At 42.1% G+C, this 27921-nt stretch overlaps 1 protein-coding gene across 4 annotated transcripts in view; it reads left to right on the top strand.

Annotated features, from left to right (window-relative positions):
* Positions 1 to 1552: 1552 nt before the first annotated feature.
* The window catches only part of NTRK2 (neurotrophic receptor tyrosine kinase 2), a 290683-nt gene continuing 264314 nt past the window's right edge, over positions 1553 to 27921 (top strand). Inside the window, exons 1-3 of one of the 4 annotated variants that reach the window (XM_038402304.2) lie at positions 1553 to 2157; positions 2502 to 2962; positions 27579 to 27653. In XM_038402304.2, coding sequence (XP_038258232.1) covers positions 2751 to 2962; positions 27579 to 27653 — 287 coding nt within the window. In that variant the 5' untranslated portion in view covers positions 1553 to 2157; positions 2502 to 2750. The remainder of the gene's footprint in view (positions 2158 to 2501; positions 2963 to 27578; positions 27654 to 27921) is intronic. The other 3 variants (XM_038402301.2, XM_038402302.2, XM_043514505.1) reach the window with 3 other exon arrangements.

The raw sequence follows: 27921 nt of genomic DNA, 5'->3' as shown, positions 1-27921 counted from the left end.
GTGCAATTAATAAAAGTGCTATGCCAAGTGCTTTCTAAACAGTATGATCACCACTTGATACATACAAAAAAAAAAAAAGGAATAATGCCACTGCAACCTATCTATTACCTTTTTAATTCTACAGTGAAGTCCTGAGCTGGTTATATAAAAATCCTCAGTTGGTTAATATAAAATTAAGACAAAATAGGGCCTTCGACAGTTCCCCCCCCCCAATGGCATAAAATCCCTGTACCAAACTGCTTGGACACCAAGTTAGGAGAAATTCAATTAAAGGTGATGCAATGAATTCACGGGCCTTTGTCAATGTATTTCAATGGAGCTTGGCTGAAGGAGACCAGTGTTAAAGAGGCGGTAACAACAAGATTAGTCATATTGGTCCAGATTTTCAAAGTTAGGTATGTGCACTGCACTTAATTTATATGTGCAAATCACTGAGGTACGTATGCAAATCAGATATTTGTGTGCACAGGTGTTAAGTGCCTGTCTCTGCCTGCACAGAGACCTAATTTGTGTGCACACATCTCCTATTTGTTCACATAAATTAGAATGTCTAATCACTATTTCCATTTCGGCATTCAAGTGAAACGATAATAAAGCAGGTAACACAATTCTGAATTCCCTTTAAGACCATCAGAATCACGGTGTAGTGCAGAGCCCAGAAGAAGCAAAAAAGGACGTACACGGAAAGATTAGTAGGTTTCAGAGTAGCAGCCGTGTTAGTCTGTATTCGCAAAAAGAAAAGGAGCACTTGTGGCACCTTAGAGACTAACAAATTTATTAGAGCATAAACTTTCGTGAGCTACAGCTCACTTCATCGGATGCATTTGGTGGAAAAAACAGAGGAGAGATTTAGAAAGCTTATGCTCTAATAAATTTGTTAGTCTCTAAGGTGCCACAAGTCCTCCTTTTCTTTTTGGAAAGATTAGTAAACCGCACGCAGACTCCTGGCGCATTTTCTTTTGCTTCTGGTGTTCAGGTTGTGAACACACGGTGGAGCCAGAGCTCGCTGAAGTCTGAGGCACTGCGGTGGATTTTCCTGTTTCTTTCAAATTACTGCGGAAAAAAAATCCGACAGAGCCACTAATGAAAAGGCAAATTCCCAGACAAGGCATTTTAATGTCGCTCATTCATCACATACCTGAGCTCTTAAAACGATTACTTTGTATTATACGATCATAAAAGATCACATTCTTTTTTAAAACAATCTTTCTCTTTGCGTAGCTTTGTGTATTATCTGCATATATGCCCCTAGGTAGTGGAGATGCGCAAATCTATAACGCATATGCTACATTAGCCTAATAGTTACCACCTAGGATGGAAGAGCTGCTGGAAAAGCGGTATATTTCTCCAGTGACTACAACGCAGTGTTGCAAGCGCACGGAATGTACATGACATGACACAGTGCGGGACTAACAAAAAGCAAGGGGAGAAACCAATAAGCTGAGCTGTCCAGGTTTCTTAACTAGTTATTATGCCCAGTGAGTCGGACTCAGAAAGCCTGGGCTGAGCGATCTATGTAGAAAGCCCTAATGTTGATATTAGAAAGTATCCAGACAAGCCAATGCAACGGGGAGCCAGCCCTACGCTGTGGTGAAAAAGGCTCCCTTTGCCATGCACATCACGTCTGTGTGTGTCTTTCTGGGGATGGGAAGGATGCATTGCTGGGGTTCCGAGAATCAGGCTTTGATTTCATACACAGCAAAGACCGGAGGGTTCAAAAGAGGGACCGTGCTGATGGTTGACCTCTCTGGCGTGTGTGTGTGTGTGTGTGATTGTTTGCGTGTGCATAGACTCCAGCCTGCCTATTGGCATCTTGTTCTAGGCACCCTCCTCTCTCTCCCCTCCCCTCCATCCCTCCCTCGCCCCTGGTTGCTTTTGTCTTCTTCTTCTTTCTTTTCTTTTCTTTTTTTTTTTTTTTTTTTGGATTTCAGGCTCATTTTATGGAGTTTCTGCCCCTCTCTGCGTCAGCCCCACGTCACTTTGCCAGCAGCTCCTGAGCTTGGGCTCGAGCAGGAGCCTGGGCTGCTTTATTATCCGCTGGAGGAAGGAGACGGTGCGTAAAGGGCAGAGCCAGGAGCCCCGAGCCCACCGGCAGCAGCAGCGCGCCGATTCCTCTCCCCCAGGCAGCAGCGGCCGGAGCAGGCAGCGCCCCCGCAGGTAGGAGCATGAGCCACTCGCCCCCCTGCAGCCTCCAGCCCGCCCGGGCGACCCGCTGCCCCCCTCGCCGGCTCCCGCGCCCTCCTCGCTCCGCCCGGCGTTTTGCAGCATCATCGGGAGCCGAGGAGCTGCCGCTGCCTGGGCTGCGCTCGGCGCCGGAGCCGCGTCCCCACTGCAGGGGCAGCTGCCCGGAAGGGAACGGTCCGTGCCCCGGGTGCCCGTCAGGGGCCCGCGCTGAGCTCCCGGGGCTGGTGCTGGCGCTCGCGGGGGCTCCCGGGGCGGGCGGCGGCCGCGCTGGGCCAGTCCCGGCTCCTTTCTCACCGGTCTCTCTTTCCCCCCCACAGCTCCGCCGCCTCCAGCGCTCGCCCCGAGCGGCCCCGGGGAGCCCGGGCAGGCAGCGGGGAGCGGAGGCGTCGCTCCTGCCCGGCCCAGCGCTCCCATGTGAGCCCAGCCGGGGCCGGCACCGAGCCCTCCCGCAGCAGGATGCCTGAATCCCAGTCGCTCTGAAGCGCCCAGGAGGCTCCGCACACGCCGGGACGGTCGCTGGAGGAGGCCGTCGGGGCAGCGGGCAGCGCTGGATTGATCGGGGCAGCATGGTGTCCTGGCGGAGGAGGTGGCAGGGGCCCGGTCTGGCCCCGCTCTGGGGCTTCTGCTGCGTGGTGCTGGGCTCCTGGAGGGCTTTGCTCGCCTGCCCGGCGCCTTGCACATGCAGCGCCTCGCGGATCTGGTGCAGCGAGCCCGCGCCGGGCATCGTGTCCTTCCCGGTCCTGGAGAGGAGCGCCGAGCGGGAGAACATCACCGACATGTGAGTGGCGCAGGGGCTGGGCACTGGCTGCTCCCGCGGGGAGAGCCCGAGCTAGCGGAGGGGAACCTGCTGGGCGCCGGGGATCTGGGCAGAAACGCGGAAGAAACCCTCTGTCTGTCTCTCTAGCTCTAATTTTATTTAATTTTCGTTATATTATAATACTGTATTATGCTTGTGTATGTATATTCTCTTTCTGTGCATACGCACAGATAATACATGTGTGTACCAGATACTTTATGCAATTAATAATTTTTATTTTTTGTCTGTGTATATGTCAATTTGGCAACCTAGGCAGAGGGAGGGAGAGAGAGCGTATGGGTAAAAAGAAAAGGAGGACTTGTGGCACCTTAGAGACTAACAAATTTATTTGAGCATAAGCTTTCGTGAGCTACAGCTCACTTCATCGGATGCATTTGGTGGAAAAAACAGAGGGGAGATTGATATACACACACGCAGAGAACATGAAACAATGGGTTTATCATACACACTGTAAGGAGAGTGATCACTTAAGATAAGCCATCACCAGCAGCAGGGGTGGGGAAAGGAGGAAAACCTTTCATGGTGACAAGCAAGGTAGGCTATTTCCAGCAGTTAACAAGAATATCTGAGGGACAGTGGGGGGTGGGGTGGGGTGGGGTGGGGGGGGGGAGAAATAACATGGGGAAATAGTTTTACTTTGTGTAATGACTCATCCATTCCCAGTCTCTATTCAAGCCTAAGTTAATTGTATCCAGTTTGCAAATTAATTCCAATTCAGCAGTCTCTCGTTGGAGTCTGTTTCTGAAGCTTTTTTGTTGGGTAAAGAGACTGAGAATCTCCATAGTACGTAGATATGAGAGAACCACTTACATTTTGTATTGCTTGCCTCTGAGGCTTGCAGAAATGATGCTCACATTTTCCTTGAAGCATCTCTTTTGCAAGTCTCAACCCTAACCAATATTTTTAGTCATTTTGTTTTGAGGACACCAACAATAGGAAGGAGGTTTTGCTTAAGGAACGATCTGTAAGAGGAGAAGTTCTCTGCATTGAAAGGCACTTGCTCAATAGGAAAACGTGATCGTGGGAAGCCTAAAAGCCTGGTATGATTTAATTTAGACTTGACTTCCCAGAGATATAATTTCGAAACCATTTAGATTATAAATCTTAGTTGCCCTTGGTACAGTTTCCTGGGAATAAGTTAGATAATAAAGCTGTATAGCACACAGATAGTGCTGATTTTAGTACAAGGCCAATGTGTTATCAGAAAATTCTTCTCTGTCAGATTTTTCTTGGGAGAGGCAGTGATGTACATTTAGCTATCACTTTATCCTTCTCTTTTACCGATTGTTACAGATCAGTAAAGAATTACTACTACACTACACATATTCCACCTCTCTTCTAGACAATAAATTAATAGGGGCCTCTTCACTCTCTCATGTCCCAATTTTATATGTTCTTCCTATTATTCATGCAAACAGAAAATTTTAATGGGTCACTCTTTCCCCAATCAAAAATTTTACCATTTTGTTTTCTTTGCTTTTTTAAATGGAAGTAACCCATTCTGATAGAGTAGAATGAGGACTGGCTCCGCACTGGGTAATATGTTTATAAGCTCCTTTTGCACATGCTCCTTTTCTGTAAGATAGCTAAAAAGGATGCAATGCTGAGTCTGCATGTGAATGCAGAACCACACTCATTTCCCCCTAGTTGTAAGCCAGTATTGTACCTTGATATTATTTATGGGGCTTTGACAAGTGGGTGCAAGAGGTTTTTCAACTTCAGCCATTGTGAGCCAGACTGCAGTTGAGACCTGTGTAGCGAGTTGTGTTCCTGCCTGGGGCCTGATCCTACATTCTCTACTCAGGCAGGCCACCTTCTCAGTGAAGTGAATAGATGTTTTATCTGAAAAAGGACTGCAGGATTAAGACTCAAGAATCCAAATTTTGGATAATAGAATTGTAGAAGTTAGAGATGGAAAATACTTCTATGGCCATCTTGTTCCCTTCCTCCCCAGGCACTAATGTGTTGTTCCCTCCAGTATTTTTAGTGTACAGGGTACCACGATCTTTTTGCCAAAAACTACATGGAAACCTCATGCTGCATTTGCCTGTGTGTGTGAATGGCAGAGGGAAGGGCTGGAGACATTCACTCCTAGTAATGCAGGGCCTACATTTTGTAGATCTATTTATTTTTGAATGCACATTTTTGAATGAATAACAGAATTAAGTGTGATTTCTAGGCTATAGCAGGAATCATCATTTCAGGTGTTTGTTTAATATTCTGTAGGTTATTTCTGGGGAAAAAGTCCTTCCATGCCATGCACCACCACTCTACCATCTTCCTTATTATCAAGTATTTTCAATGTAGCAATAACTTAGCAGTTTTTCCTCAGAATTTGAGCTCCTCCATTTGAAAAGACAGAGAAAAGAACCCTGTGTAAATATATTTGGCAAGCTTGACCAACTTAAAACATATATTTTGCTGTTTACATTTTGATTTCTATTAGTTGATTTTTTCCTTTCTGTATTTTTTCATCAGCATCATCATTTGTCTTTCCATCTCTTTTCCATTTCCACTGTATCCCCTTGTGATGTTACATTTTGTTGTGATTGGGTATATAAAAATAACTTCAAATCACTGATTTCTCAGCATACTAGTGCACGTATTTAAGGTAGAAAACATTTAGACTGTTTTTTAACGTCAAAACATGGACAGGCCTTAAGATGCAAACATAAATGAAAAACCAGACTACCATAGCTTTCCTATCATTTCCGTGTGGAAACTCAGCAAGCATTAAACATGCTAGGAATGCATCTTAATATGATACATTCATATAGTCAAAAAAGAGAAAATATTTTGAAATGCTCCACAGCCTGCTGTGTTTTAGGTAACAGGATAAGATAATGGGCTATACTACTTCACTGTATTCAGTAAACTTCAGGCCTGGTTCTCCACTCATATATGATAGGTTTATACTGGCATAACTCCATTGAATTACATAAGCGTGAGAGTAGAATTAGGCCCTTAGTTTCTGGTCATTCCCCTTTTTCTGAAAAACTTTTGACACCAACTCTACATTATTGCACACACCCAACTTTTACTTGGGTACAGATACTACAGTTCTTAGGCAAAACTCCCATTGACTTACAGGGAATTTTGACTGAGCAAGGACTTTCGTGACAGGGACATTTAGCCAGTGGGAATTTTGAGTGTGCAATAACTAAAGGATTAGGTTTTATGTGAAATTACATTAGGTTAAACTCACCCACATGCAGAGAGCTGGCTGAGGGCCCTGTGTATGACTTTATCCCTGTGGTGGGACTGTACAGGGTGGAGAATGGGGCAAGCTGTGGGTGGAACAACTGTGCATGGTGGATTCTTGGTTGTCTGCAAATAGGAAGGAGAGGTTTGTGGGGGGGATAGCTGGGGCTGGGGCTAGAGGGTCCACAAACACCCAGATACAGCAGCCTGACATTCCAGCATAGAATGCATAGATTTAGGGGGACTGGACTTTCTATTCCAGCCCATAGGCGAGTGACAGTTTAGAGGCAAATGCCGTCTGCCCAGTCCCTACTTAATTCCTTACAGACTGCCTGATCCAAAGCCCATGGAAGTCAGTGGAAAGACCCCCATTGACTTCAATATGCTTTTGATCAAGCCCACAAACTCCAGGCTTTGTGAGGGGAGCGGTGAATTTCTTTCACCCTATGTGTTCTGCATGATCATCTTCCATGTTGTTTCTTCCTCAGTGATTTGGGCACAAACACATTTATATTTTAATAAATAAAATAGAAGTATTCTTAAAAATCTTTGCCTATAATTGGATTTGATCCTGTTACTTAGGGCACTGGCATGTTCTGGAAACATTCTGAAAAGCATGCAGCCACACTGAGATTATTGTACCATAACAGAGTAACCTACTTGTGACATGATTCTTTCATAATTTTGGTGTTACCAGTAAAATAAACTCCAAACTGAATTAGAATCGTAAAATCAGCCATTGCAGAACTGATGCTCACACTAAGAGCTAAGGAGCAAAAGCAGGAGAGAGCAAAATCCATATACTACAGGCACAATGGAACAGAAATATTTCATTGCAAAATCACTTGAGCTAAAATATCAATAGGATGGTAAATGAGTCTCTTAAGAGTTCTTAGATTTTTAAAGATCTGGTCTAATATTCTTCCTTTAGTAAAATATACAGTTAGGGTATCAATGTATGTGGTTGTTCGTAGCTCTTGCTATCAATACCTCCTTACAATACAGCATGTTGCTGGCCTAGTTTAGCAGCTCTAAAGTCATGTCATTAACATGCTGATTTATGACTATTCAACTGAACTAGGTTTAGAATTAACTGATGTATTTAAGAATGAAATACTTGCCAACAAAATAGTAGAATTCTAATTCATAGAATATAGAGTGTATTGTGTGAACATACATTTAAAAACCACAAAGTACATTTTTAATGCAATTATATAAATCTCTCTAGGATTGTTAATAAAGAAGCACACTATGTAATTTACATAGTAAATAATTTAATACATCTTCGGAGTGTTTGCTGAAAAAAACCTACTTACATTAACATGAAATACAGTTCATATTTTTAATCTCTGTCATTTTGTATTTCTAGTCTCTTGCTGTAAATTACATATAATGTAAAATTGTCTTGAAGGATGCCCAACCCCACTCCCCTCCTTTCACCTTTGACCTTATAGGATGCTATGGTTTAGCTGGAATGGAAGGTTCTTCCTGATCATTTGGAGACAGGGAGTAACAGGAGGTATCAGGCTGCATATTATTAGAGAGAGTATTGACTATAATGACACTCCCTGACATCCCAGGAGTTAAGGATTTAGCCATGATTCAATTGTAAAACCTGTGCTTGTAGGAGTATCTGTTTTTAATACTCACCATGAACTGAAAATTAGCATTTTCAAAAATCCACTTGCCCTTTAGGATATAGGAATTACCAAATTATTACAAGTAGTTTTTCTTGTGGAGGTTCCTCTTTGTCTCTCATGTAACCCTTATGAGCCCATTGTTTTAATCCTTGTCCTTCCAGTCAGTGAGAACTGGATGGAAGTCCTTTGGAAACTTAGTCAATGCTGGCCCTTAAGAGTGGGTTCCTATGAAGTGCTGAATGCTTCCAGAGAAGTGCTACATTCCAGAGCTCAGCACCCTCCAGAAAGCATTCAGCACTGTGCAGGATCGGGCCTACAAAACATTATCTCTAGTCCTGTAAATCCTTACTTGCCCAATAGTTTTATGAAGTCAATGGGACGACATAAACTACTCATGTAAGTAAGAAGCTGCAGGACTGAGTCCTGTTTATGTTATCTCCACCACACTCCCAGTTCCTTCGCTCCTGAGGAGGAGACGATTAGGGCCAGGATGGAATTTAAATTGTCTTTTTTTCAGTCCAACAGAACAGCAGCTCATTGGGCCAGTCCTCAATATCCAAAGGTTGATATTTTTCAGATAGTACGTGTTTTTTTATCTGTATTATCTGGTAGTTTAAGGGGATGCTGTCAGGGAGTTTAGACCCCAAATTGAGTTTTGTGAAAAATAATTTTACAAAGCCTAATGATCATTTTTTACCCTCTGAATTAATTCTCTTAAGTAACAGAGAAAGGTGCTTATTTTGGATATCAGGTTTCCTCCTTCAGTGTTTGCAAATCAATCATCCTTGCAGCATATGAGAACATGAGAACTTGGAAGTACAAATGATTAGTCTAATTTTATTGTTCTACGACAGATAAGTGCAAAAAAGTAAAGAATACATGGAGAAAAAAAGATCTATTTTAAAGATTTTTTCTATTTTAATACTTTACTGATATCAAAGATATTTTTTTTAATTCTGAAAGTGTTCCTTTAAAAAGTGAAATGTGAAGGTGCAGTGTTCATTGTATCCATTAGTTATTACTTAAGCAGATTTGAAAAATAAAAATATAGTGGTTGAAAAATCACATGAATTTACTGCCTGAGAAAAAGTGTCTCAGCCCTATGCACCTTTCACGTGAACTAAGTCTGCACAAAACAAATAAAAAAACTTAAATACATATGTACAGATATCAGGGGGTAGCTGTGTTAGTCTGTATCGACAGAAACAAGAAGGAGTCCGGTGGCACCTTAAAGGCTAATCTGTTAGTCTTTAAGGTGCCACCGGATTCCTTGTTGTTTATATACAGATACTTTTTCACCTAATTTTTTATCATGGTGCTATGGAATCAGAATACACAGATGTGAAAGGAGCCATATGAAGTAAACCATATTGTAAATATACATTTGCAATCTATGACACCTAGTATATCTAGAAAAATGACTCATTGCTAATCATGGATGTCAACAAGTACAGTTGAAACAGCTGAACATGATTACACAAGCACATAAATTATGTTCAATACCTGATCATCTGCATCTGTTGCTGACATCAATTGTCACCAGTTGGTCATTTTTCTAGTATAGATCAATCCAAAGGATGATCTATTTCTGCTTTGTCCAAAGCCTGAACAAACAAGCTATGCCCAGACATAAGTGGGGGTAGAATCCTTGACTTGCAACCAGACCCAGGGATGCAAGACTCTTGTAAAGCAAATCTGTGTTACTACAGTCTATAGTCTGCGGGGCTCAGATTTGCAAGGTGTTAATAACTCTGGCCCTGATCCAACAAAGCACTTAAGCATATCCTTAACTTTAAGGAGATGCATGGTTACAGATTCTCTCTCCATTGAAGTTAGCAGCAAAACTTCTAGTGACTTCAATGGGACAAGTATTGACCCAGTGTATAGAGCAGGGATTCTCAACCTTTTTCTTTCTGAGGCCCCCCCGCCATCCTATTAAAAACTCCACAGCTCACTTGTGCCACAATAACTGTTTTTTTGCATATAAAAGCTAGGACCAGTGTCAGGGGGTAGCAAGCAGGACAATACCCAGGGCCCCATGCCACAGGGGGCCCCATGAAGCTCAGTTGGTTAAGTTTCAGCTTTAGCTCTGGTTGGCAGGGCTCGGGGCCCTTAGCCTAAGCCCCATACAGTGGGGCTTCGGCTTTCTATCCTGGGTGCCAGCAAGTCTAATGCCGGCCCTGCTTGGCGGACCCCTAGGGGTCCCCGGACTCCTGGTTGAGAACCACTGGTATAGAGCATATGTGCGGCAACATATTGGCTGAGCAGAATGTACTGAGGATGAAAGGAAGAAGCCTGATCTCTAAATTTCCTGGCTTTTCTGAGTTTAGAAAGGAAGAGATATTTTCAAGGGTTGTAGGCCCACAATTCGGCTAACTTTTGAAAATTCTTTTTTAACTCTGACCCTTTTTTTTTTTATCTGAAGAATTAAAAATCAGTGACAACATAAAGTGAATTAATTAAAGTGAATTAAATTAATATAAAATTAAGTATCAGAAGGGGTACTGCATCAATTGCTTCATTTATTTTCATATTTATTTCCATAAGGGCTTGACCCAGTGGGAGGACTCCCATTGACTTCAATGAGCATTGGATTGGATCCTGCATTTTCTTGTTTATCTGTAGCTGTTGCAGATTCTGAAGTGCGGTAGAATGCAATGGTCTTGTAGAAGAAGTTAGATCAGTTTTGCTGTGGCGTACACGAAACAGAAGTGTCATAAATATAAAGGGAAGGGTAACCACCTTTCTGTATACAGTGCTATAAAATCCCTCCTGGCCAGAGGCAAAACCCTTTCACCTGTAAAGGGTTAAGAAGCTAAGGTAACCCCGCTGGCATTTGACCCAAAATGGCCAATGAGGGGACAAGATTCTTTCAAATCTAGAGGGGGGGGAACAAAGGGTTTGGTCTGTCTGTGTGATGCTTTTTCCGGGAACAGATCAGGAATGCAGCCTTACAACGCCTGTAAAGTTAGTAAGTAATCTATAAGTAATCTAGCTAGAAAATGTGTTAGATTTTCTTTTGTTTAATGGCTGGTAAAATAATCTGTGCTGGATGGAATGTATATTCCTGTTTTTGTGTCTTTTGTAACTTGTTTTGAATCTGATTACTCTGTAAGGTATTTATCATCCTGATTTTACAGAGGTGATTCTTTTACCTTTTCTTTAATTAAAATTCTTCTTTTAAGAACCTGATTGATTTTTCATTGTTCTTAAGATCCAAGGGTTTGGGTCTGTGTTCACCTATGCAAATTGGTGAGGATTCTTATCAAACCTTCCCCAGGAAAGAGGGTGTAGGGCTTGGGGGGATATTTTGGGGGAAGATGTCTCTAAGTGGTGTCTTTCCTTGTTCTTTGTTTAAAACGCTTGGTGGTGGCAGCATAGGGTTCAAGGACAAGGCAAAGTTTGTACCTTGGGGAAGTTTTTAACTTAAACTGGTTAGAATAAGCTTAGGGGGTCTTTCATGCAGGTCCCCACATCTGTACCCTAGAGTTCAGAGTGGGTAAGGAACCTTGACAACAAGACACTGTCACTATGAATTAAAAGGTTGGAGGATCAGGACAATTTATTCTGATTTTGTGGAAGGGATAAGACTGGGTAAATGTTTAGCTGCCTAATTCGGGTTCCAAACACACCCTGACACAGGGCTAGTCTACACTATAGCGCTACATCAACACAGCTGCACTGATGCAGCTGCATCGTTGTAGCATGTTTGGTGAAGATGCGCTGTGCCACTGAGAGACCTCTCGTCAGCATAATTACTTCACGTCGGTGAGAAGCATAAGTGATGTTGGCAGGAAAACCTCTCCTGCTGACCTAGCCCTGGTGTGGACAGTGTGAAACTTGCGCTCCTTGGGGGAGGAGAGAGGCTTTTTGCACACCCCTGAGCAACTTAAGTTAGATCGACTTCAGCGCTAGTGTAGACCTGCCCACAGTGTGAAGTCTGTCAAATCTTTAGGTAAGAGCCTTTTCTCCCTAAGGAAGTGTGTGGATGCTGTAGCCCTTAGTGCTTTCAAATAACAATTCAATTGCTTATTGCACTCTGTAGGAGGTGGCATGTTCCTGTGCACATTCTGCTTTGTGCTACCCTGTTCCTATACATTGAGGCAGATCGTCCTGTAAGGTAGCAAAATGTGACAGAACATTGCCTTTGATGTGGCAAATTGAAGGCGCTTTCAGCGCTCTCTGAAGCAAGAAAGAGGCAGGAATCTCAAACAGGGAGAGAGAAAGGGTATGTTTACACAGCAGCTGGGAATGTGCTGAGGCAGCCAGACACCTACTAGTGCTGCTGGAGCTAGTGTGCTAAAGGTAGCAGTGAAAAGGGAAGATTCCTATAGTTTGTATGGGACAATCTGTCAAAGGGTTCTGACTGAATTATTTTTGGTCATGCTTGCAAAAGCCTTGAGATCAACTTGGTGGCTTTTATAAGTCTCTCTATAGTGCAATAACTTTTGAACTTTGAATCTAATCAGTTCCAGAATTTCTGATGATGTTCTAGGCATCAATGGCTAGAAGACTACTGACTTTGAGGAAAACTGGAAAACCAAAAGAGGGAGAACAGGGAAGACCGTGCCACCTGATTAACATAAATAGATCAAAAGGAGTACTTGTGGCACCTTAGAGACTAACAAATTTATTTGAGCATAAGCTTTCATGAGCTACAGCATCCGATGAAGTGAGCTGTAGCTTATGAAAGCTTATGCTCAAATAAATTTGTTAGTCTCTAAGGTGCCACAAGTACTCCTTTTCTTTTTGCAAATACAGACTAACATGGCTGCTACTCTGAAACCTGTTATAAATAGATCAATAGATCAAACAGCTGGTTGATGGCATCCATTAACACCTTCCAGTATAACAATATCCCTGCTTATCTCTGCCTGTCCTCCCAATAGAGTTTAACATCTTGAGGCCCTGAATGATTTATCTTGCGGGGGTGAGGATGGAAAGGGGAGAATGGGAAGGGATGGGGGAACTGGGGAATTGAGGCAGGCACACAGCCTCTGGTGTGTGGAGGAGGGTGATAAACTGGGGAACTGGAGACAGTACAGGTAGAGGGGGGAAGGAGGACACACAGGGGTCCTAGAAACAGGGGAAATGGGGGTGGGGGAGACAGCTCCTGGTGTGGGGGAAGGGAGTAATGGGAGTGTATGAAGAGCCCCTGGTTTGGGGGGAGGGGGAAATGGAGGATTGTGGCGTGGGGGGGAGGGTAAGGAGGGCACACAGAATCCCTGCCAAGGGGTGGGGAGAATAGTAAACCCTGGAATGAGAGGATGGGGGAATGGAAAGCACACAAACCCTGGTGGGGGTGGATATTGGGGAACCTTGATATGGGGATAAGGGGGAACACAGAGTTCCTGGCATGGGATGAAGGTGGGATGGGAGAGAGAGAATGCAGGGCACACAGAACTACTGGCATGAGGGGAGAATGGGAAACTCAAGTATTGGAGGTGGAGAGACTAGTGGGCACACATAAAACCCCTGGCAGGGGGAGATTGGCAAGTGGAGGTTGGGGTGGGGGTACAAAAAACCCCTATCTCAGGGTGAGGGGGAAAATGGGGGGCACACAAGTCCCAGGTGTGAGAGAGGGAATGGGGGAAGTTGCAGGTAGTTTCTGAAATAGAGGGGGATGGGAGGGTGGCCCACAGGGAGCTTGGGAAGGGATGGCGAGATGCAGAAGAACCCTGTATGTACAATGAGTTCAGCCTACACAAGCTCTGAAGTATGTGATCCCTTCTGTAAAAATTAGTTTGAGAAAATTAATGGGTACACACTGACCCTGATCCTGCAAATGCACATGCTTCATTTTACTACTGTGAATAGCCTTTTTGTCTTCAATGGGACTACTCATTGTAGCAAAATTAAGCATGTGTGTTTGCAGGATTAGGTAAATATCTCTTTAATACAAGACAGCGTGTATGTATTTAAAAAGCTGTGTAAGTCCTCTAGGTTAGATCCAATTGTTGGGGTTACAAATATTTGGAGACAGCTTGAGCTTGAACTGGGATTTGCAAGCTTTGAAGTGGAAAACCTTTGGGCTTATAGGACTCGGTTTTCTCATAGCTGAACTTCATTCAAATCATGGGGCATGTTCCAGGTTCAGAGGGTTCTCATAGAATTCTCTGGAGACAGAAGTTAGATGAGTGGCTGTCCTGTTGCAATCAAGTCCTGCTTCTTCTGGGGGCCTGGTGCCTGGTATAGCTGTAGAATGGGCACCACCTCTCGCAGGAACCAGTGCTGCCCTTCACTATGATGAATCCTCCCTGCTAGCACTAATATGCTTCTGGGGGAGGGAGAAAAGTATACTCTCCTGCCACCTACAAGGGTGGCTGTAGGGCTAAATATGTCTAGTTGTACCTTTTAAAAGTAGCTTTATCCTAAATATGCTGCAGTGTCAGTTATTCTCTGCTGTTGGTTTTACATTTTAGTTCACAGAGGGAGTCAATCCTGTTCTTACTAATTGCTAAGTTATAGACTGTCATCTTGGATGAATATTAAAGACTCCATCTTGGATGAATGAAAATGACAAAGGTCCTCAGGTTTTAACTTCTGTCTACAGCATCCATTTTTAAATGTTGTATTTACTTACATAACGGTGGCTGCTCCTCCTGGTGCCTCAAAGGATGCTTGAAAATATTGTAACTATTTTTATTGTTGCACTCTTTTTACTATGTTTTTGTCATACGCTGCCTCCTGAGAAGCAGAAAAGCTTCAGAAGAGCAAGAAAATGTGACGGAAATGCTGCGCCAAGTGTGCAGTATGTTTAAATGCCTCAAATACAGGGTTCTGGTTGCCAGCAGTGTGGCACATCATGAGAATTACCAACACTTTTCTATTCCAATTGATGGGGAAAGGATGGCCTTGGGGTTTTAAGGTATGGACTGTAGGGCAGGAATTTTGGGTTCAGCTCCTGGTTCTATAACACACTTCTGGTGTAACCCTAGGCAAATGTCTTCATTTGTCTGTACTTCAGTTCCCCATCTATAGATTGAGGAGAGAAATAACTTTCTGACATCACAGATGTGCTGTAAAACTAAATTCATTCGTGATTGGGAGGTGCTCAGATTCTAATGATGGTTTATAAGTAGACAGTTTTAATGTGGTGTCATTGATACTATTTAGATAAGTTATAGTTGATGTGTTGTATTATTATTTCGTGTTTGGCTTGTGGCGATTAACTGAAGTGCAATGTTAGCTTTGGTTAGTGTGGAGTGCCAAACTGGAGGGGGAAGAGGTGCTGAGAGAAGAGTGTGGCAGAGAGCTTGATTTTCAGGCAAAGTGGAGACATGCAATCCCACCCCTCAACTTCTAGAAACAGTACTGGATTAGTGTTGCTCTTGCTTATTAAGGTACTCTTTGTTATGTGCTTCTTATGTTGAGCCTCTAACTCTTATGTTAAACCTCACTTATTTGAAGGAGACAGAAAAAAATAAACTCTGTGACTTCATTCTTGTTTTGACTTTGTCCTTGTCCACCAAACTCAGGAGGATGACGTACCCATTGCCTCACAAGGTCAGACAACCCTGGCTTAACCTATTCCATATGCTAGTGAGCAGGTAGAAAGGCAATAGTACAAAACTATTTTAGGTCAAGTGACCCTGTCTCTGAACTGCAGGTTGGTAATCCAAGGGTGTAATTATATATTTTCCAGTGTTCTATTTGTTTTATTACCATATCTAAAGACAGACTATATAATATTTTGAAATCAATCTATTTGTTATTATTTATTTGATTTAGAATTAATTATGACAGCATGCCTGGCACTGCAGAGAACACAACTTGCAGTACATAGCTTACTACCTGTAAAGTCTAGAAGAAACATAAAACACACTGGGTACCCTGAGGAAGAAGTAACTATATAAAATTAATGTTATATTCTTAATCAGGTTACTGGGCCTAGTTTTGTGGTGTAGCTGCATGGGAGAATGATACATCTTACCTTACTCCTGTTTGCTCTTTTATGACTAAGTCCTAGATCCCACAATTTAATCCATTCATAGTCAATGGGACTCTGTGTAGACACAAAAAGAAAAAGAGTACTTGTGGCACCTTAGAGACAAACAAATTTATTTGAGCATAAGCTTTTATGAGCTACAGCTCACTTCATCGGATGCATTCAGTGGAAAATACAGTGGGGAGATTTATGTACACAGAGAACATTAAACAATGGGTGTTATTATACACACTGTAAGGAGAGTGATCACTTAAGATGAGCTATTACCAGCACCGGGGGGGGGGGGGGGGAAGAGGGAAGAAAACCTATAGTAGTGATAATCAAGGTGGGCCATTTCCAGCAGTTGACAAGAACGTCTGAGGAATAGTGGGGGGTGGGGGGGAAATAACATGGGGAAATAGTTTTGCTTTGTGTAATTCACCCATTCACTCCCAGTCTCTATTCAAGCCTAAGTTAATTGTATCCAGTTTGCAAATAAATTCCAATTCAGCAGTCTCTCGTTGGAGTCTGTTTTTGAAGTTTTTTTGTTGAAGAATAGCAACTCTTAGGTCTGTAATCGAGTGACCAGAAAGATTGAAGTGTTCTCCGACTGGTTTTTGAATGTTATAATTCTTGACGTCTGATTTGTATCCATTTATTCTTTTACGTAGAGACTGTCCAGTTTGACCAATGGCAGAGGGGCATTGCTGGCACATGATGGCATATATCAGATTGGTAGATGCGCAGGTGAACGAGCCTCTGATAGTGTGGCTGATGTGATTAGGCCCTATGATGGTGTCCCCTGAATAGATATGTGGACAAAGTTGGCAACGGGCTTTGTTGCAAGGATAGGTTCCTGGGTTAGTGGTTCTGTTGTGTGATGTGTGGTTGCTGGTGAGTATTTGCTTCAGATTGGGGGGCTGTCTGTAAGCAAGGACTGGCCTGTCTCCCAAGATCTGTGAGAGTGATGGGTCGTCCTTCAGGATAGGTTGTAGATCCTTGATGATGCGTTGGAGAGGTTTTAGTTCTGGGCTGAAGGTGATGGCTAGTGGTGTTCTGTTATTTTCTTTGTTGGGCCTGTCCTGTAGTAGGTACTTCTGGGTACTCGTCTGACTCTGTCAATCTGTTTCTTCACTTCAGCAGGTGGGTATTGTAGTTGTAGGAATGCATGATAGAGATCTTGTAGGTGTTTGTCTCTGTCTGAGGGGTTGGAGCAAATGCGGTTATATCATAGAGCTTGGCTGTAGACAATGGATCGTGTGGTATGATCTGGATGAAAGCTAGAGGCATGTAGGTAGGAATAGCGGTCAGTAGGTTTCCGGTATAGGGTGGTGTTTATGTGATCGTTGCTTATTAGCACCATAGTGTCCAGGAAGTGGATCTCTTGTGTGGATTGGTCCAGGCTGAGGTTGATGGTGGATGGAAATTGTTGAAATCCTGGTGGAATTCCTCAAGGGCTTCTTTTCCATGGGTCCAGATGATGAAGATGTCATCAATGTAGCGCAAGTAGATAGGGGCATTAGGGGACGAGAACTGAGGAAGTGTTGTTCTAAGTCAGCCATAAAAATGTTGGCATACTGTGGGGCCATGCGGGTACCCATCGCAGTGCCACTGATTTGAAGGTATACATTGTCCCCAAATGTGAAATAGTTATGGGTGAGGACAAAGTCACAAAGTTCAGCCACCAGGTTAGCCGTGACAGTATCGGGGATACTGTTCCTGACGGCTTGTAGTCCATCTTTGTGTGGAAGGTTGGTGTAGAGGGCTTCTACATCCATAGTGGCCAGGATGGTGTTTCCAGGAAGATCACCGATGGATTGTAGTTTCCTCGGGAGGTCAGTGGTGTCTCGAAGAAAGCTGGGAGTGCTGGTAGCGTAGGGCCTGAGGAGGGAGTCTACATAGCCAGATAATCCTGCAGTCAGGGTGCCAATGCCTGAGATGATGGGGCATCCAGTATTTCCAGGTTTATGGATCATGGGTAGCAGATAGAATACCCCAGGTCACGGTTCCAGGGGTGTGTCTGTGCAGATTTGTTCTTGTGCTTTTTCAGGGAGTTTCTTGAGCAAATGCTGTAGTTTCTTTTGGTAACCCTCAGTGGGATCAGAGGGTAATGAAGTGAGCTGTAGTTCACGAAAGCTTAAGCTCAAATAAATTTGTTAGTCTCTAAGGTGCCACAAGTACTCCTTTTCTTTTTGCGAATACAGACTAACACGGCTGCTGCTCTGAAACCTGTGTAGACTCAGGAGTCCACCATTCACACAGAATAGGTTTCAGGCTTGGGGCTCAACTCTAGTGGTTATTCACAAATGTTCAGAAAGGTTATTTTAGCTCCTTTTCCGTCTTTGTCATAGTTTTTTGTATCTCTCTTAGTCCTCAGCAAAAGTTGCTGTCAGGAAAATAGGTTTCAGGGTGTTTATTTTTTTAAAAATTGAAGTTAGATTTCAACCCATTTGTTGATAAGCATTCAATTTAAAGCTGCTCTTTCACCTATTTTAAAAGCAACTGTTTTATTTATTAAAATGAAAACAAGTTGCAGGCAATAGATATGGGGCCACATCCTGCCCTCAGATTCTCACATATATCTGAGGACATAACTATGATCATGTTGCTTAATACTACCGTACAGCCAGATCCTGGAAATGGGTGCACAGCCAGAGCCATTAGGCTGCATGCTCAGAATAGTGCCATTGGGACTGATTCTTTAGTCCTAAACTATGGTAGCTGTTACTGCTACAACAATCTACTATTAGTTCTAGCAGCAGCTCTTCATATTTCTGTGTCTGTCACAACTCTTGCTATCAGATGAGATTTTATTGGTTGGGGGTAGCTATCATTCACCAATTTCGAAGATAAAATAACTGAGAGCTTGTACAAGGTCACTACCCGTCGACTGAGTTGGGACTGGAACCCAAAGGTCTAATAGGGTCAAACTCTTCCTGTTTTTTACACAGTCTTTCAGAAGGAGTATGTCAAATTAGGTGCTTGTGTAACCAAAACTAACTGTGTGTGCTTCTGTGTCACCCTCTAGCAACTAATCACATTTAGAGGTTAATAGCTCTGCTACTACTTCTGTAATAAGAGAGTCTGTTCTTTAGTTTAAGTAACAGAAACTCGTGCTTTTACCTCCAGAGGTTCAATCCTCCGCAGATGACCTCAAACAGAGGTAATATTACATTTGGAGGTGCTGTCTGTAACCACTAGACCACAATCTGCTTCCAAGGCCAGAAATAGAGAAGCCAAGAATCCCAATGCCCAGTGCTGCCTTACAAATACTTGTGTGACCCACTCACAATGTGTGTTGTGTCTCCTTCTGTGGGGTGGTCCACATATAAGGTAACAGAATGTCTTACCTTACTGGTTACTCCTATAGCTGAAATAGATTGGTTTGTGCTATGGATTTGAAGGATGTGTGTGCAGACCCTTTTAATACTAAGAGTTAGGATAAGGACACTGACTCATTCTGGGAGTGATTTTATATTGCAAAATATTTGTATGTAAAAATGAATTTAGATGTTGTGCTAATATTTGTTTTTTGTTATTGTAGCATTTGTATTTTTGTAATTGGCTAATAGGAGTGGTCCCTTTAAGAACAAGATGTGACAGATTTAGTTTGTGTGTGACTGACAGCACTGTATGGGAGATTTTGCCTGTGCATCCAACAGAGTGGAAGATCCTGTCTGTGCAAGCTCAGAAAGATCAGAATGTTATTAAATAAACTCTCCAAAAAGTAAGCCTCATTACTGAAAATATAACATTATCACTTTTGGGAGACAAGATGCCTCTGGGCATTGTTAATGAGCTATAGAGCCATTCATCTGAAGGTCACCAATTTGAATCCATCCCAACTCAGCCAGGAAGTTGTTCCCGTCTAATGGGAAAAGTTGTTCCCATCTAATGGCTTGTCTACACTACAGACTTTTGCTGATGCAAGTTACATCAGCATAAAGTCACCACAATTAGTATATCGCTTGTGCGTGTGCATACTTGACTTCCTGCATCAACATTCAGAGTAGCAGCCATGTTAGTCTGTATTTGCAAAAAGAAAAGGAGTACTTGTGGCACCTTAGAGACTAACAAATTTATTAGAGCATAAGCTTTCATGAGCTACAGCTCCGATGTAGCTTCATCGGAGCTAATGCATCCGATGAAGTGAGCTGTAGCTCACGAAAGCTTATGCTCTAATAAATTTTAGTCTCTAAGGTGCCACAAGTACTCCTTTTCTTTTTGCATCAACATTGTGTGTACTGACCAAGAGCATGAGCGGTGGCATGTCTATGGCTCAGTGCTAGATCAACTCTTGGCCTCCCTGGACTTTTGATACACCTGACGTAGTTCCTTTGCTTTCACAGAGCACAGCGACTGGTTCCCGTTGTATCCCTTCTCCTGCATCCCCGTGCAATTTGCTCAGAGAGGTCCATGTTTCTATGGCTGGTCTGTAGCTATGCTTACACAGCATCTTTTCCCCAGGGGCCCAGGAGAGCCAATATCTCCTGTCTGCTCCAAGCCAGAGCTCATCTGGAGTGTGTAGCCAGCATGGTCAGCGGGGCAGTTGCACACAACAATGGAGAGCTGCTAGGTGTGCTCGCCAAGATGGATAATTAAGGCATTTCAAAAAGTTGCAGGATTTTAAAGGTGGGGGGTGGGGTTTCTGGTCTCCATGACCCCTGAGCAGAGGAGTTCATAATTGTGACCAGACCGGTCAGTGTTGTGCATTGTGTGATAGCTGCTGGAGGACTGTTAGGGTTGATATAGGTAATGCATTGTCTACATTTGCACTACATCTACATCTGCTGTGGCTCAGTGCTGCTTGGGGAGAGGGCATTACTATGTTGGCGTAACGGAAAGCTTACATCAGTGGGAGACAGACAAATTTAAGTGTAGACACATGCACAACTAGGTGGACACAAGGCAGCTTATGTCTACCTAACTTTGTTGTGTAGACCAGGCCGAAGAGATGTTTGGTAGACCCTCAGTGAGGTGATGTGGTGGCTCCTACATCACAAACTCACTTCTGTGTGTTGCACTACCCTGTAAGCTCTACACGTCATGGACAGTCTCTTGCTATGTGTTTGTACAGAGTCGAGCACAACGGGGCCCCAATCTCAGCAGGGTCCTCTAGTGAGAGCTCCTGTAATGGCGACCAAACTCACTGTACTCACTAAAGATTTGTCAAGTTGGCAATGCTGTAAAGCTGCCCACCTATAATGGGGATGAGCAGGGGGAGTTCAAACATCAGAAGACAGACCAAAGTATGTGGTTTAATCTTTTTTTTTTAAAAAGCCTCATGATTTTTATGTCAGTCTCATGATTTTGGGGAGGTTTCTGACTCATGACTTTTGAACTTCTGAGGCTGGCAGTACTGGTATGCACAATAAAATCCCATTGTTTTTCTTAGGGTTTTCTTTTATTTATTTATATTAATACAGAACATAAATCATGCCAGTCCAGGGTCTAAGGCACCTTTGTCCTATATTAATAATACAAGTGGACTAATGAAGACAGAAATAGAGGATCTTCTCAAAATCAAGAAGTGGGGGTGGAATAACCCTGCCATATATATCCATGTAAATATATCTCAACCCTAATGCACCCTTTCCTTTCAAAAAGACTGGGAAAAGGGATTAGATATGCAGTATGCTCTGATGGTTAAAAAACATGGGCTATGTTGGACTGTATGGGGAGGAGAGTGAGTTCCAAAGCTCAGGTGTCTTAGATGAAGATACACAAACACACAAAGTTCTTTTTTGTTCTGTAATATTCATAATCTATCCTTTTGGGGTGGTATCAGCAAATAGTGAGAGAATGCTCCGTAGGCGACACTTCCTAATAAGGGATTTGCCAAAAATCTTAAAAATGTATATATAAACAATAACATGTTTGAATATTTTGTCCATAATGTATTACAGTATTTGATGGCAGAATTTGTTGACCCCTAATATCAAGGCCTTATCACATTTCACTGATTGTATCCTTAGTTTTTTAAAATAGTTTAATTTTCAGAATTTTACTACGTACTCTGTGCAAATATGGTAACCTGACAATAGACAGAGATACATGGGAAGAGTATCTAGATAAGAGTCTCATCTATCTAAGGGCTTGTCTATGCGGTGCCTTAATGTGCACCAGCAAGGATGTAAATTCTAACGCATTTTAGTGTGTTGTGCACTAACTGGCATCTGTGGACCAGGCTGGTGCACACTAAAAGTTCCCTAGTGTTCATTAATGTAGTTCCATTTCAAACAGTGCTACATCAACATGTACTAACGCACATATAGTTCATGCCAGCAGGGTCCACGCGGGCCAGTTTGTGCACGACACATTGGTACTCATTAGAATTTACACCCCTGCTGGTAGGGGCACGAAGGGCACTATATAGACAAGTGTTTAGGGTTATGTACCAGTGCCCATTACACCACAAAGTAAACTAGATTGGCTACTGCAAAATCCATAGTGGGCTTCTTTGAGCCTCTGGCTTTTCTCCCTTTTGAGATTGTAGAAAGTTCTGCTGGGGGTTAGAGGTTTTGTTTCTTGAGAAATGGGGTGGTCGGTGTAGTGAATTCTAGTTCTGTTGCTAACATTGCTGTCAAGTAGAAGACACTCACAGAAATACATTAGAGCAGGATCAAGCCTGTATATCTGTAGAGGACCTGCTATTTTTCTGTCTGTCTGTCTATGTATTTAAACTGTGATAAATGTCATGGTATTGGAGCATCTTCCAGGGATTATATCTAATTAGGAGTCTGATCCTGCACTTAGAGATTCCCTGTTTGAGTAAGAGGTGCATTATTGGGCCCTTGATGCATAGCCATTCCTAGGTATGGTGAATCGGGGTGACCGCTCTGGGCCCCACGCTTTGGGGAACTTCAACATGCAATTCATTTGAAACTGCCAAATTTCATCTGGTGTGTCACATTTGCACATTTTGCATGATTTTCATGTATACTCATAAATCAGCCCAGATTTGCTGAAAAGGTTCATAAACGTTAGCAAACCTTCTGATGAACCTTGTCTGACATTTGAGTTTGTAACAAAATACAACATTGGGGAGCTTTGCATGGTTTAACATTTCATACCTATCTATTGCTAATGCATTCTTCTAGCACAGACTAGGAACATATTTGACCCGCCAATCTATGATGAGGTTCATCTAGTCTCGTTCAAGGTCTGGAATGCTCTGCTCTTCTCCCCAAAGGACTGGAGAAAAAATAACCTGTGGTGAAAGTTCTCCTGTAGTCCAGAAACTTGTTGCTGACTGTTCACCAGGGAATGTTTATTCATTTTGTTTTCAAAACTCTCCCCCAGCAGTATGAACCAAAGCTTGCTGGGGTTTTTTCTTTATTTCTTCCTTTAGTGTTAGGAAGTATGTTTCCCATAAAAGGTATTTTCTGGCAGCAGAAATACTGCTGGAGCTGAATTACAGTATTATTCCCTCATATCTAAGTCGTTAATATTAGTGCACTTCTGGTTTTAAAAAATATCCTTGCAGCTCCAAACAGAGGGGTGTAATTTAAATTACATCTGTCCAGAGAAAATGGAGTAAATCAAATAAATTAAGGGGACATACTTCAGATAACCAAATGTTTTCAGACTTAGGAAAGGAATATGAACATATCACATTTGAAAATTTAGAATGAATCCTTTTTTTTCTGAACTATTCAAATGCAAAAGAATCCAAATTGTTTTAAAGAATGAAAAATATATTATTTTCATGCTCACATAATTTAGACATGGTTCTGCTGATTTTCTGCAGTTTTTCCCAAGCGTTTACCTTTGTGCTGAGCAGAAGTAGATTATATTCCAGTTCAAAAGGAAAATCTTTGAAAAAGTTACAAGTCTTTAACATAAGATTTAAAATGGGCTTACAAGAGTGAGGTATGAGTATGTGATATTATACAATTTGAATTGTGTTGAGGTGAACAACTTGATGTGGATTGAAGTATGAAATCAGTATGAAATGCGATTCTGAATGTCTTTATCAGAATTAATAGACCTCATAATGGCCATGGGGAGATGAAATTAGAGGTCTGGAAGCAACTATTGTTAACTGATGAATCATTCAAGTAGGAGAAGCATTTGGTGTAGTAGTAGATCCAAGGAACAGTGTTGCTGACTGCTGAGGATTCAATTTGGAGCTGTAATTGGTATATGTGTTCTGATTGGTTAATATTTTTCCAGACATCAGTATTGTTAATATTGTGCTGCAGTGTACAGTGGGAGCTTCTGTCTTATCACATGACTTCAGCCAGTCATGGAGTATGGATATTTTTCTTGTATGTTGCACTAAAAATGTTCATTTAAGAGAAAGGATGAGTATTCTTAAGGCCAGGCAAACATATTACATTTATCAACATTCCCACTGAAAGTCAGAGCTTTTAGGAGTATTAATGTAAAATGATAAGTAGCATCAAGGTAGAGTAGTTGTGAAGGTGGTAAAAATAGTTTCCAGTCAAATAAGAGCTTTTATCTCAAACCTCTGTTTGGCTTAAACAAAGGATTATCTTATTCACTTCCCCTCCTAATATATGTGCTACAGTACCATATCTCTGTCTTTCTCTCATCTATGAAATAGCTTTAAAGATTTAATCAAATAAAGTGTTAAGCAAAAGATAAAATGGGTAGTAAGAAGATACAACCTGTTTGTGGTAAGATACAACTATCTATTTCCCCCTCTTAGGACTTCATAAGACTTCATTTGCCTTTCTATGATGACCTGTGTTAAGGGTGTTGTCTAAAAAGATGCTGTACTGCAGTGGTTGCTTTGAGAGGAATTCTGGTTAACACAGCCTGAATTTGTCCTGCAGCTCCAACATCATGCATGCAGTTGTGGCAACTCCTCCACTCCTTTCAGTTTAGGTGGCAGGGGGTAGGGCCATAGCCCAGCTCTCTTGGAAAAGCTAGCACCAGCACTGGGATGGTGCAGTGGCTTGACCTTCTCCGGGGGGGCAATTATTGTTATTACCAGAGTACCTAGCAGCCCTAGTCATAGACCAGGACCCATCGTCCTAGGTGTTGTACAAACACAGAACAAAGACTGTTCCTGCCCCAGAGCTTACAGTCTAAGTTGGAGTGAGTGGGCTCCTTTTGACCGCATACTACTCATCGAACCTGAAATTTGTCCTCTCATTTCAAGGGTGCTGGAACAATTTGTATAGTAGGGGTGCTGAAAGCCGTTGAACCAAACTGTAACTCTGTGTACGATAAAAACCATGTCAAGCCAGGGAGTGTGGCAGCCGTGCCTAATTCCAGCAGCCATGCCTCATTTTGTTCTGTAAAGGAAATATACTGTTAGATTATACTGTTGATTTTATGTATTGTGCATTTAAGGCCAGATCTTTGGCTGGTGTAAAGGATTCACTTCAGTGGACCAAAGCTGATTTACATGTGCTGATTAAGTTCCAGTTATGTCAGAGTTCTACACATTCTCATACTGGGAGGTGCTGATGGAATAAATGAATGTTTTATGATTAGAATTAGAATGGCTGATTTTTACGGTGTATTCTGTGGTATTGTAGAGTTACGTAAGTGTCTGTAGAGACTACAACTTTGTTGCAAGCTTGATCTTCATCTAAAATTGGTTGATCCATCTCTCTTACCCTGATTCTATGTCCTTTCTGGTTCCCCCTTCCATGCCCCTGCATACATCTTCCTAAACTCCTGTCCCTTTACATTTCTCCCCAGTCTTCTCCCAGTCTAACTATGGTACTAATTATTGATTGAACACTGATCACATAATGAGGGATGTGGCTCTGAAACCTCACAGCTAATTCACCTAAAATTGAGCAGCAGGTTGTGATATTTTGCTCAGGCCACCCAGAACTGTGAGCCACTGTGTTCTGTGGCCTCACCAAGAATGGGCTTTGCTGCTGCTAAGCTGTGTGTCAGCTCTCTGGCACACCAGTTCATCTGCCTTGCCAGCAAACTCTTCAGGCCACTGCCAATCTAATCCTTGCCCATGCTGGTAACAATCAGTGAACCCCAATCCCCCAAGTTCCCTCTCACTGGACACTCACAGAAGTTATTAAGTTCTCTGCCTCCAAAGAGACAGAGCACATGACAACCTGTAAGGTTAGCTGAAGACTTACACTTCTCTTCAATATAACAGCACTGAGAAATGTTCTTGTAATAAAACAAAAAGTTTTATTAACAAACAGAGTTTAAATGATTTCAAATAAGAGAGAAAGAGAGATGAAAGGTTACAAAGAAAACAAAATGTGCTTTCTAGTGACTAAAACTTAACTTTAGCAAGTTATAATCTTTGTCTAAGCAACTTTCTCATCTACAGTCAGTTCTCAGAGAGTTCCACCACCTGGGTTGAAAGACCCACTTTTCTCAGTTTTCAAGGCCTCTTTTCTCCCTCAGGTGAGGATGCCAAAATGGCTTTCTATTTCTGCCTGTATTTCCCAAAGTCCATTGTCTCTGTTTCGAAAGCCAGGAAGGCTTCCTGGGGGTACAGCTTCCATCCCCCATCATGGTTGTTAAGTGGTCATTTTCCCCACTTGCCAGTTTGATGGCTTTGTTTACCTTATATGTAAATGTACTTTCATTGTTTCTGGCCTTGCCTTGCTCAATTTACATTGGAGACACAGTCAAGCAGGTGAAACAACATTCCTTTGTCTAGAACAGGCTGGGATTATGTACTGCTTGCCAACCATATTTTAAGAACATATTTTCCAGCACACATCTATTATTCTTTATATACCACCATACAAACATCTCACAATAATACTATCCTTTTAGATACAGATCATATTGAGGCAATGAGTGTGTCAGGTTTGATGTGAGTTAAGGTATGATGTGCCCTCGGCCAGTTGGCATTGAGGGGCTTCCAAAGTCACACAGGTAAAGGAAGATTCTAAATGACATCCCCCTGTCATGCTTGAAAACAGTTTAACAGAGAATGGGAAGATCTGCCTGATTGATGATGGGAGGATTTCATTATCCATCATCTTTAATATGTTATTTCATAGTTTTTGGATTGGCCCTTAATGAGTTTCGAGAGTTTAAATCAGATTGGTTTATAAAATCCATGGGATAACAAGGTTATGTAAGGAACTCTGTATTCTTTTATTATTTTACAATGGCGTCACTGTATTACTCTTATCACAAGAAATCCTGCAGAGCCATCACTGTCATTTGATGCTCATATCTGCTACATTGGTGACACATAAAGAGGTTCCTGGTGCATAGTGGGGTTGGCTGATGCTTTTGATCTATCATGATGCTTTCTCCTTCTGTTGTGTTATATTCAGCTGGGGCTCATTCTATGCATAATACAACCAAGAATGATTAGTTTGTTTTGTCTTCCTATTGTAGTATGGTGTAAATATATCTCCAGCTAAGGGGCAAGGAGAAAAACAGCTTAATGAGTGATGATGTTAAGTGTATCTAGTATTAACAAACTAGGGCCAGACTCGACTTGTGCACAATTTACGCCAGTTGAGGATCTGGCCGCCTTGTTATGCAAAAGTAATGAGCAGGAAAGAGCAAAGAGTTTCAGAGAAAATGGCATTATAAAGAAATTTTGTTTATTATCTGCTCAGTGTGAAGACCTCCCTCTCTGTGCAAGATTGTTTCCCCTGAGTAAAAATTACCATAAATGTTCTGCAACAAGGCAGCTAGTTAAATACTTGGGAAGGTGGCAAGAAGTATTTAGCTCTGCAAACACAAGAACCATGATTCCGTGTTGACTGAAGTTGGTCAGAACTTTTTATATTTCACCTATCAACAGTGCCTGAGACAATCTAAATAACAGGAACAGGTAATGAAGAAGTTTTCTTCACTTGCTTTCTCTGTCTTGTTTTTTCTATAGTTACATCGCAAACCAGCGGAAATTAGAAAGTATCAATAACAATGAAGTTGGACTTTATGTTGGACTGAAAAATCTGTGAGTATCTGACTTACTATTTTTGTTTAACATTAATATTTGTAGTTTCTCTTACAATAGGATTTATAGGCCCCAGTAAATGAGCTGGGCCTTATTGCGCTGGGCACAGTACAAATATGAATTTAAAAAAGACAGTTGTTGCCCCAAAGAGGTTACAATTTAATTAATTACAAATGATTTGGGTTAATTTTAATCCCAAATCTTATTCTAACCATTATTATTATTTATTAATCAATTTTATTTTAACTGACCAACGCTAACAATTTTA

The sequence above is a fragment of the Dermochelys coriacea genome, chromosome 5 (assembly GCF_009764565.3).
Source record: "Dermochelys coriacea isolate rDerCor1 chromosome 5, rDerCor1.pri.v4, whole genome shotgun sequence".
Lineage (NCBI taxonomy): Eukaryota > Metazoa > Chordata > Testudines > Dermochelyidae > Dermochelys > Dermochelys coriacea.
The sequence above is the reverse complement of the archived record's forward strand: the minus strand, read 5'-3'. Positions and strand labels throughout refer to the sequence as shown.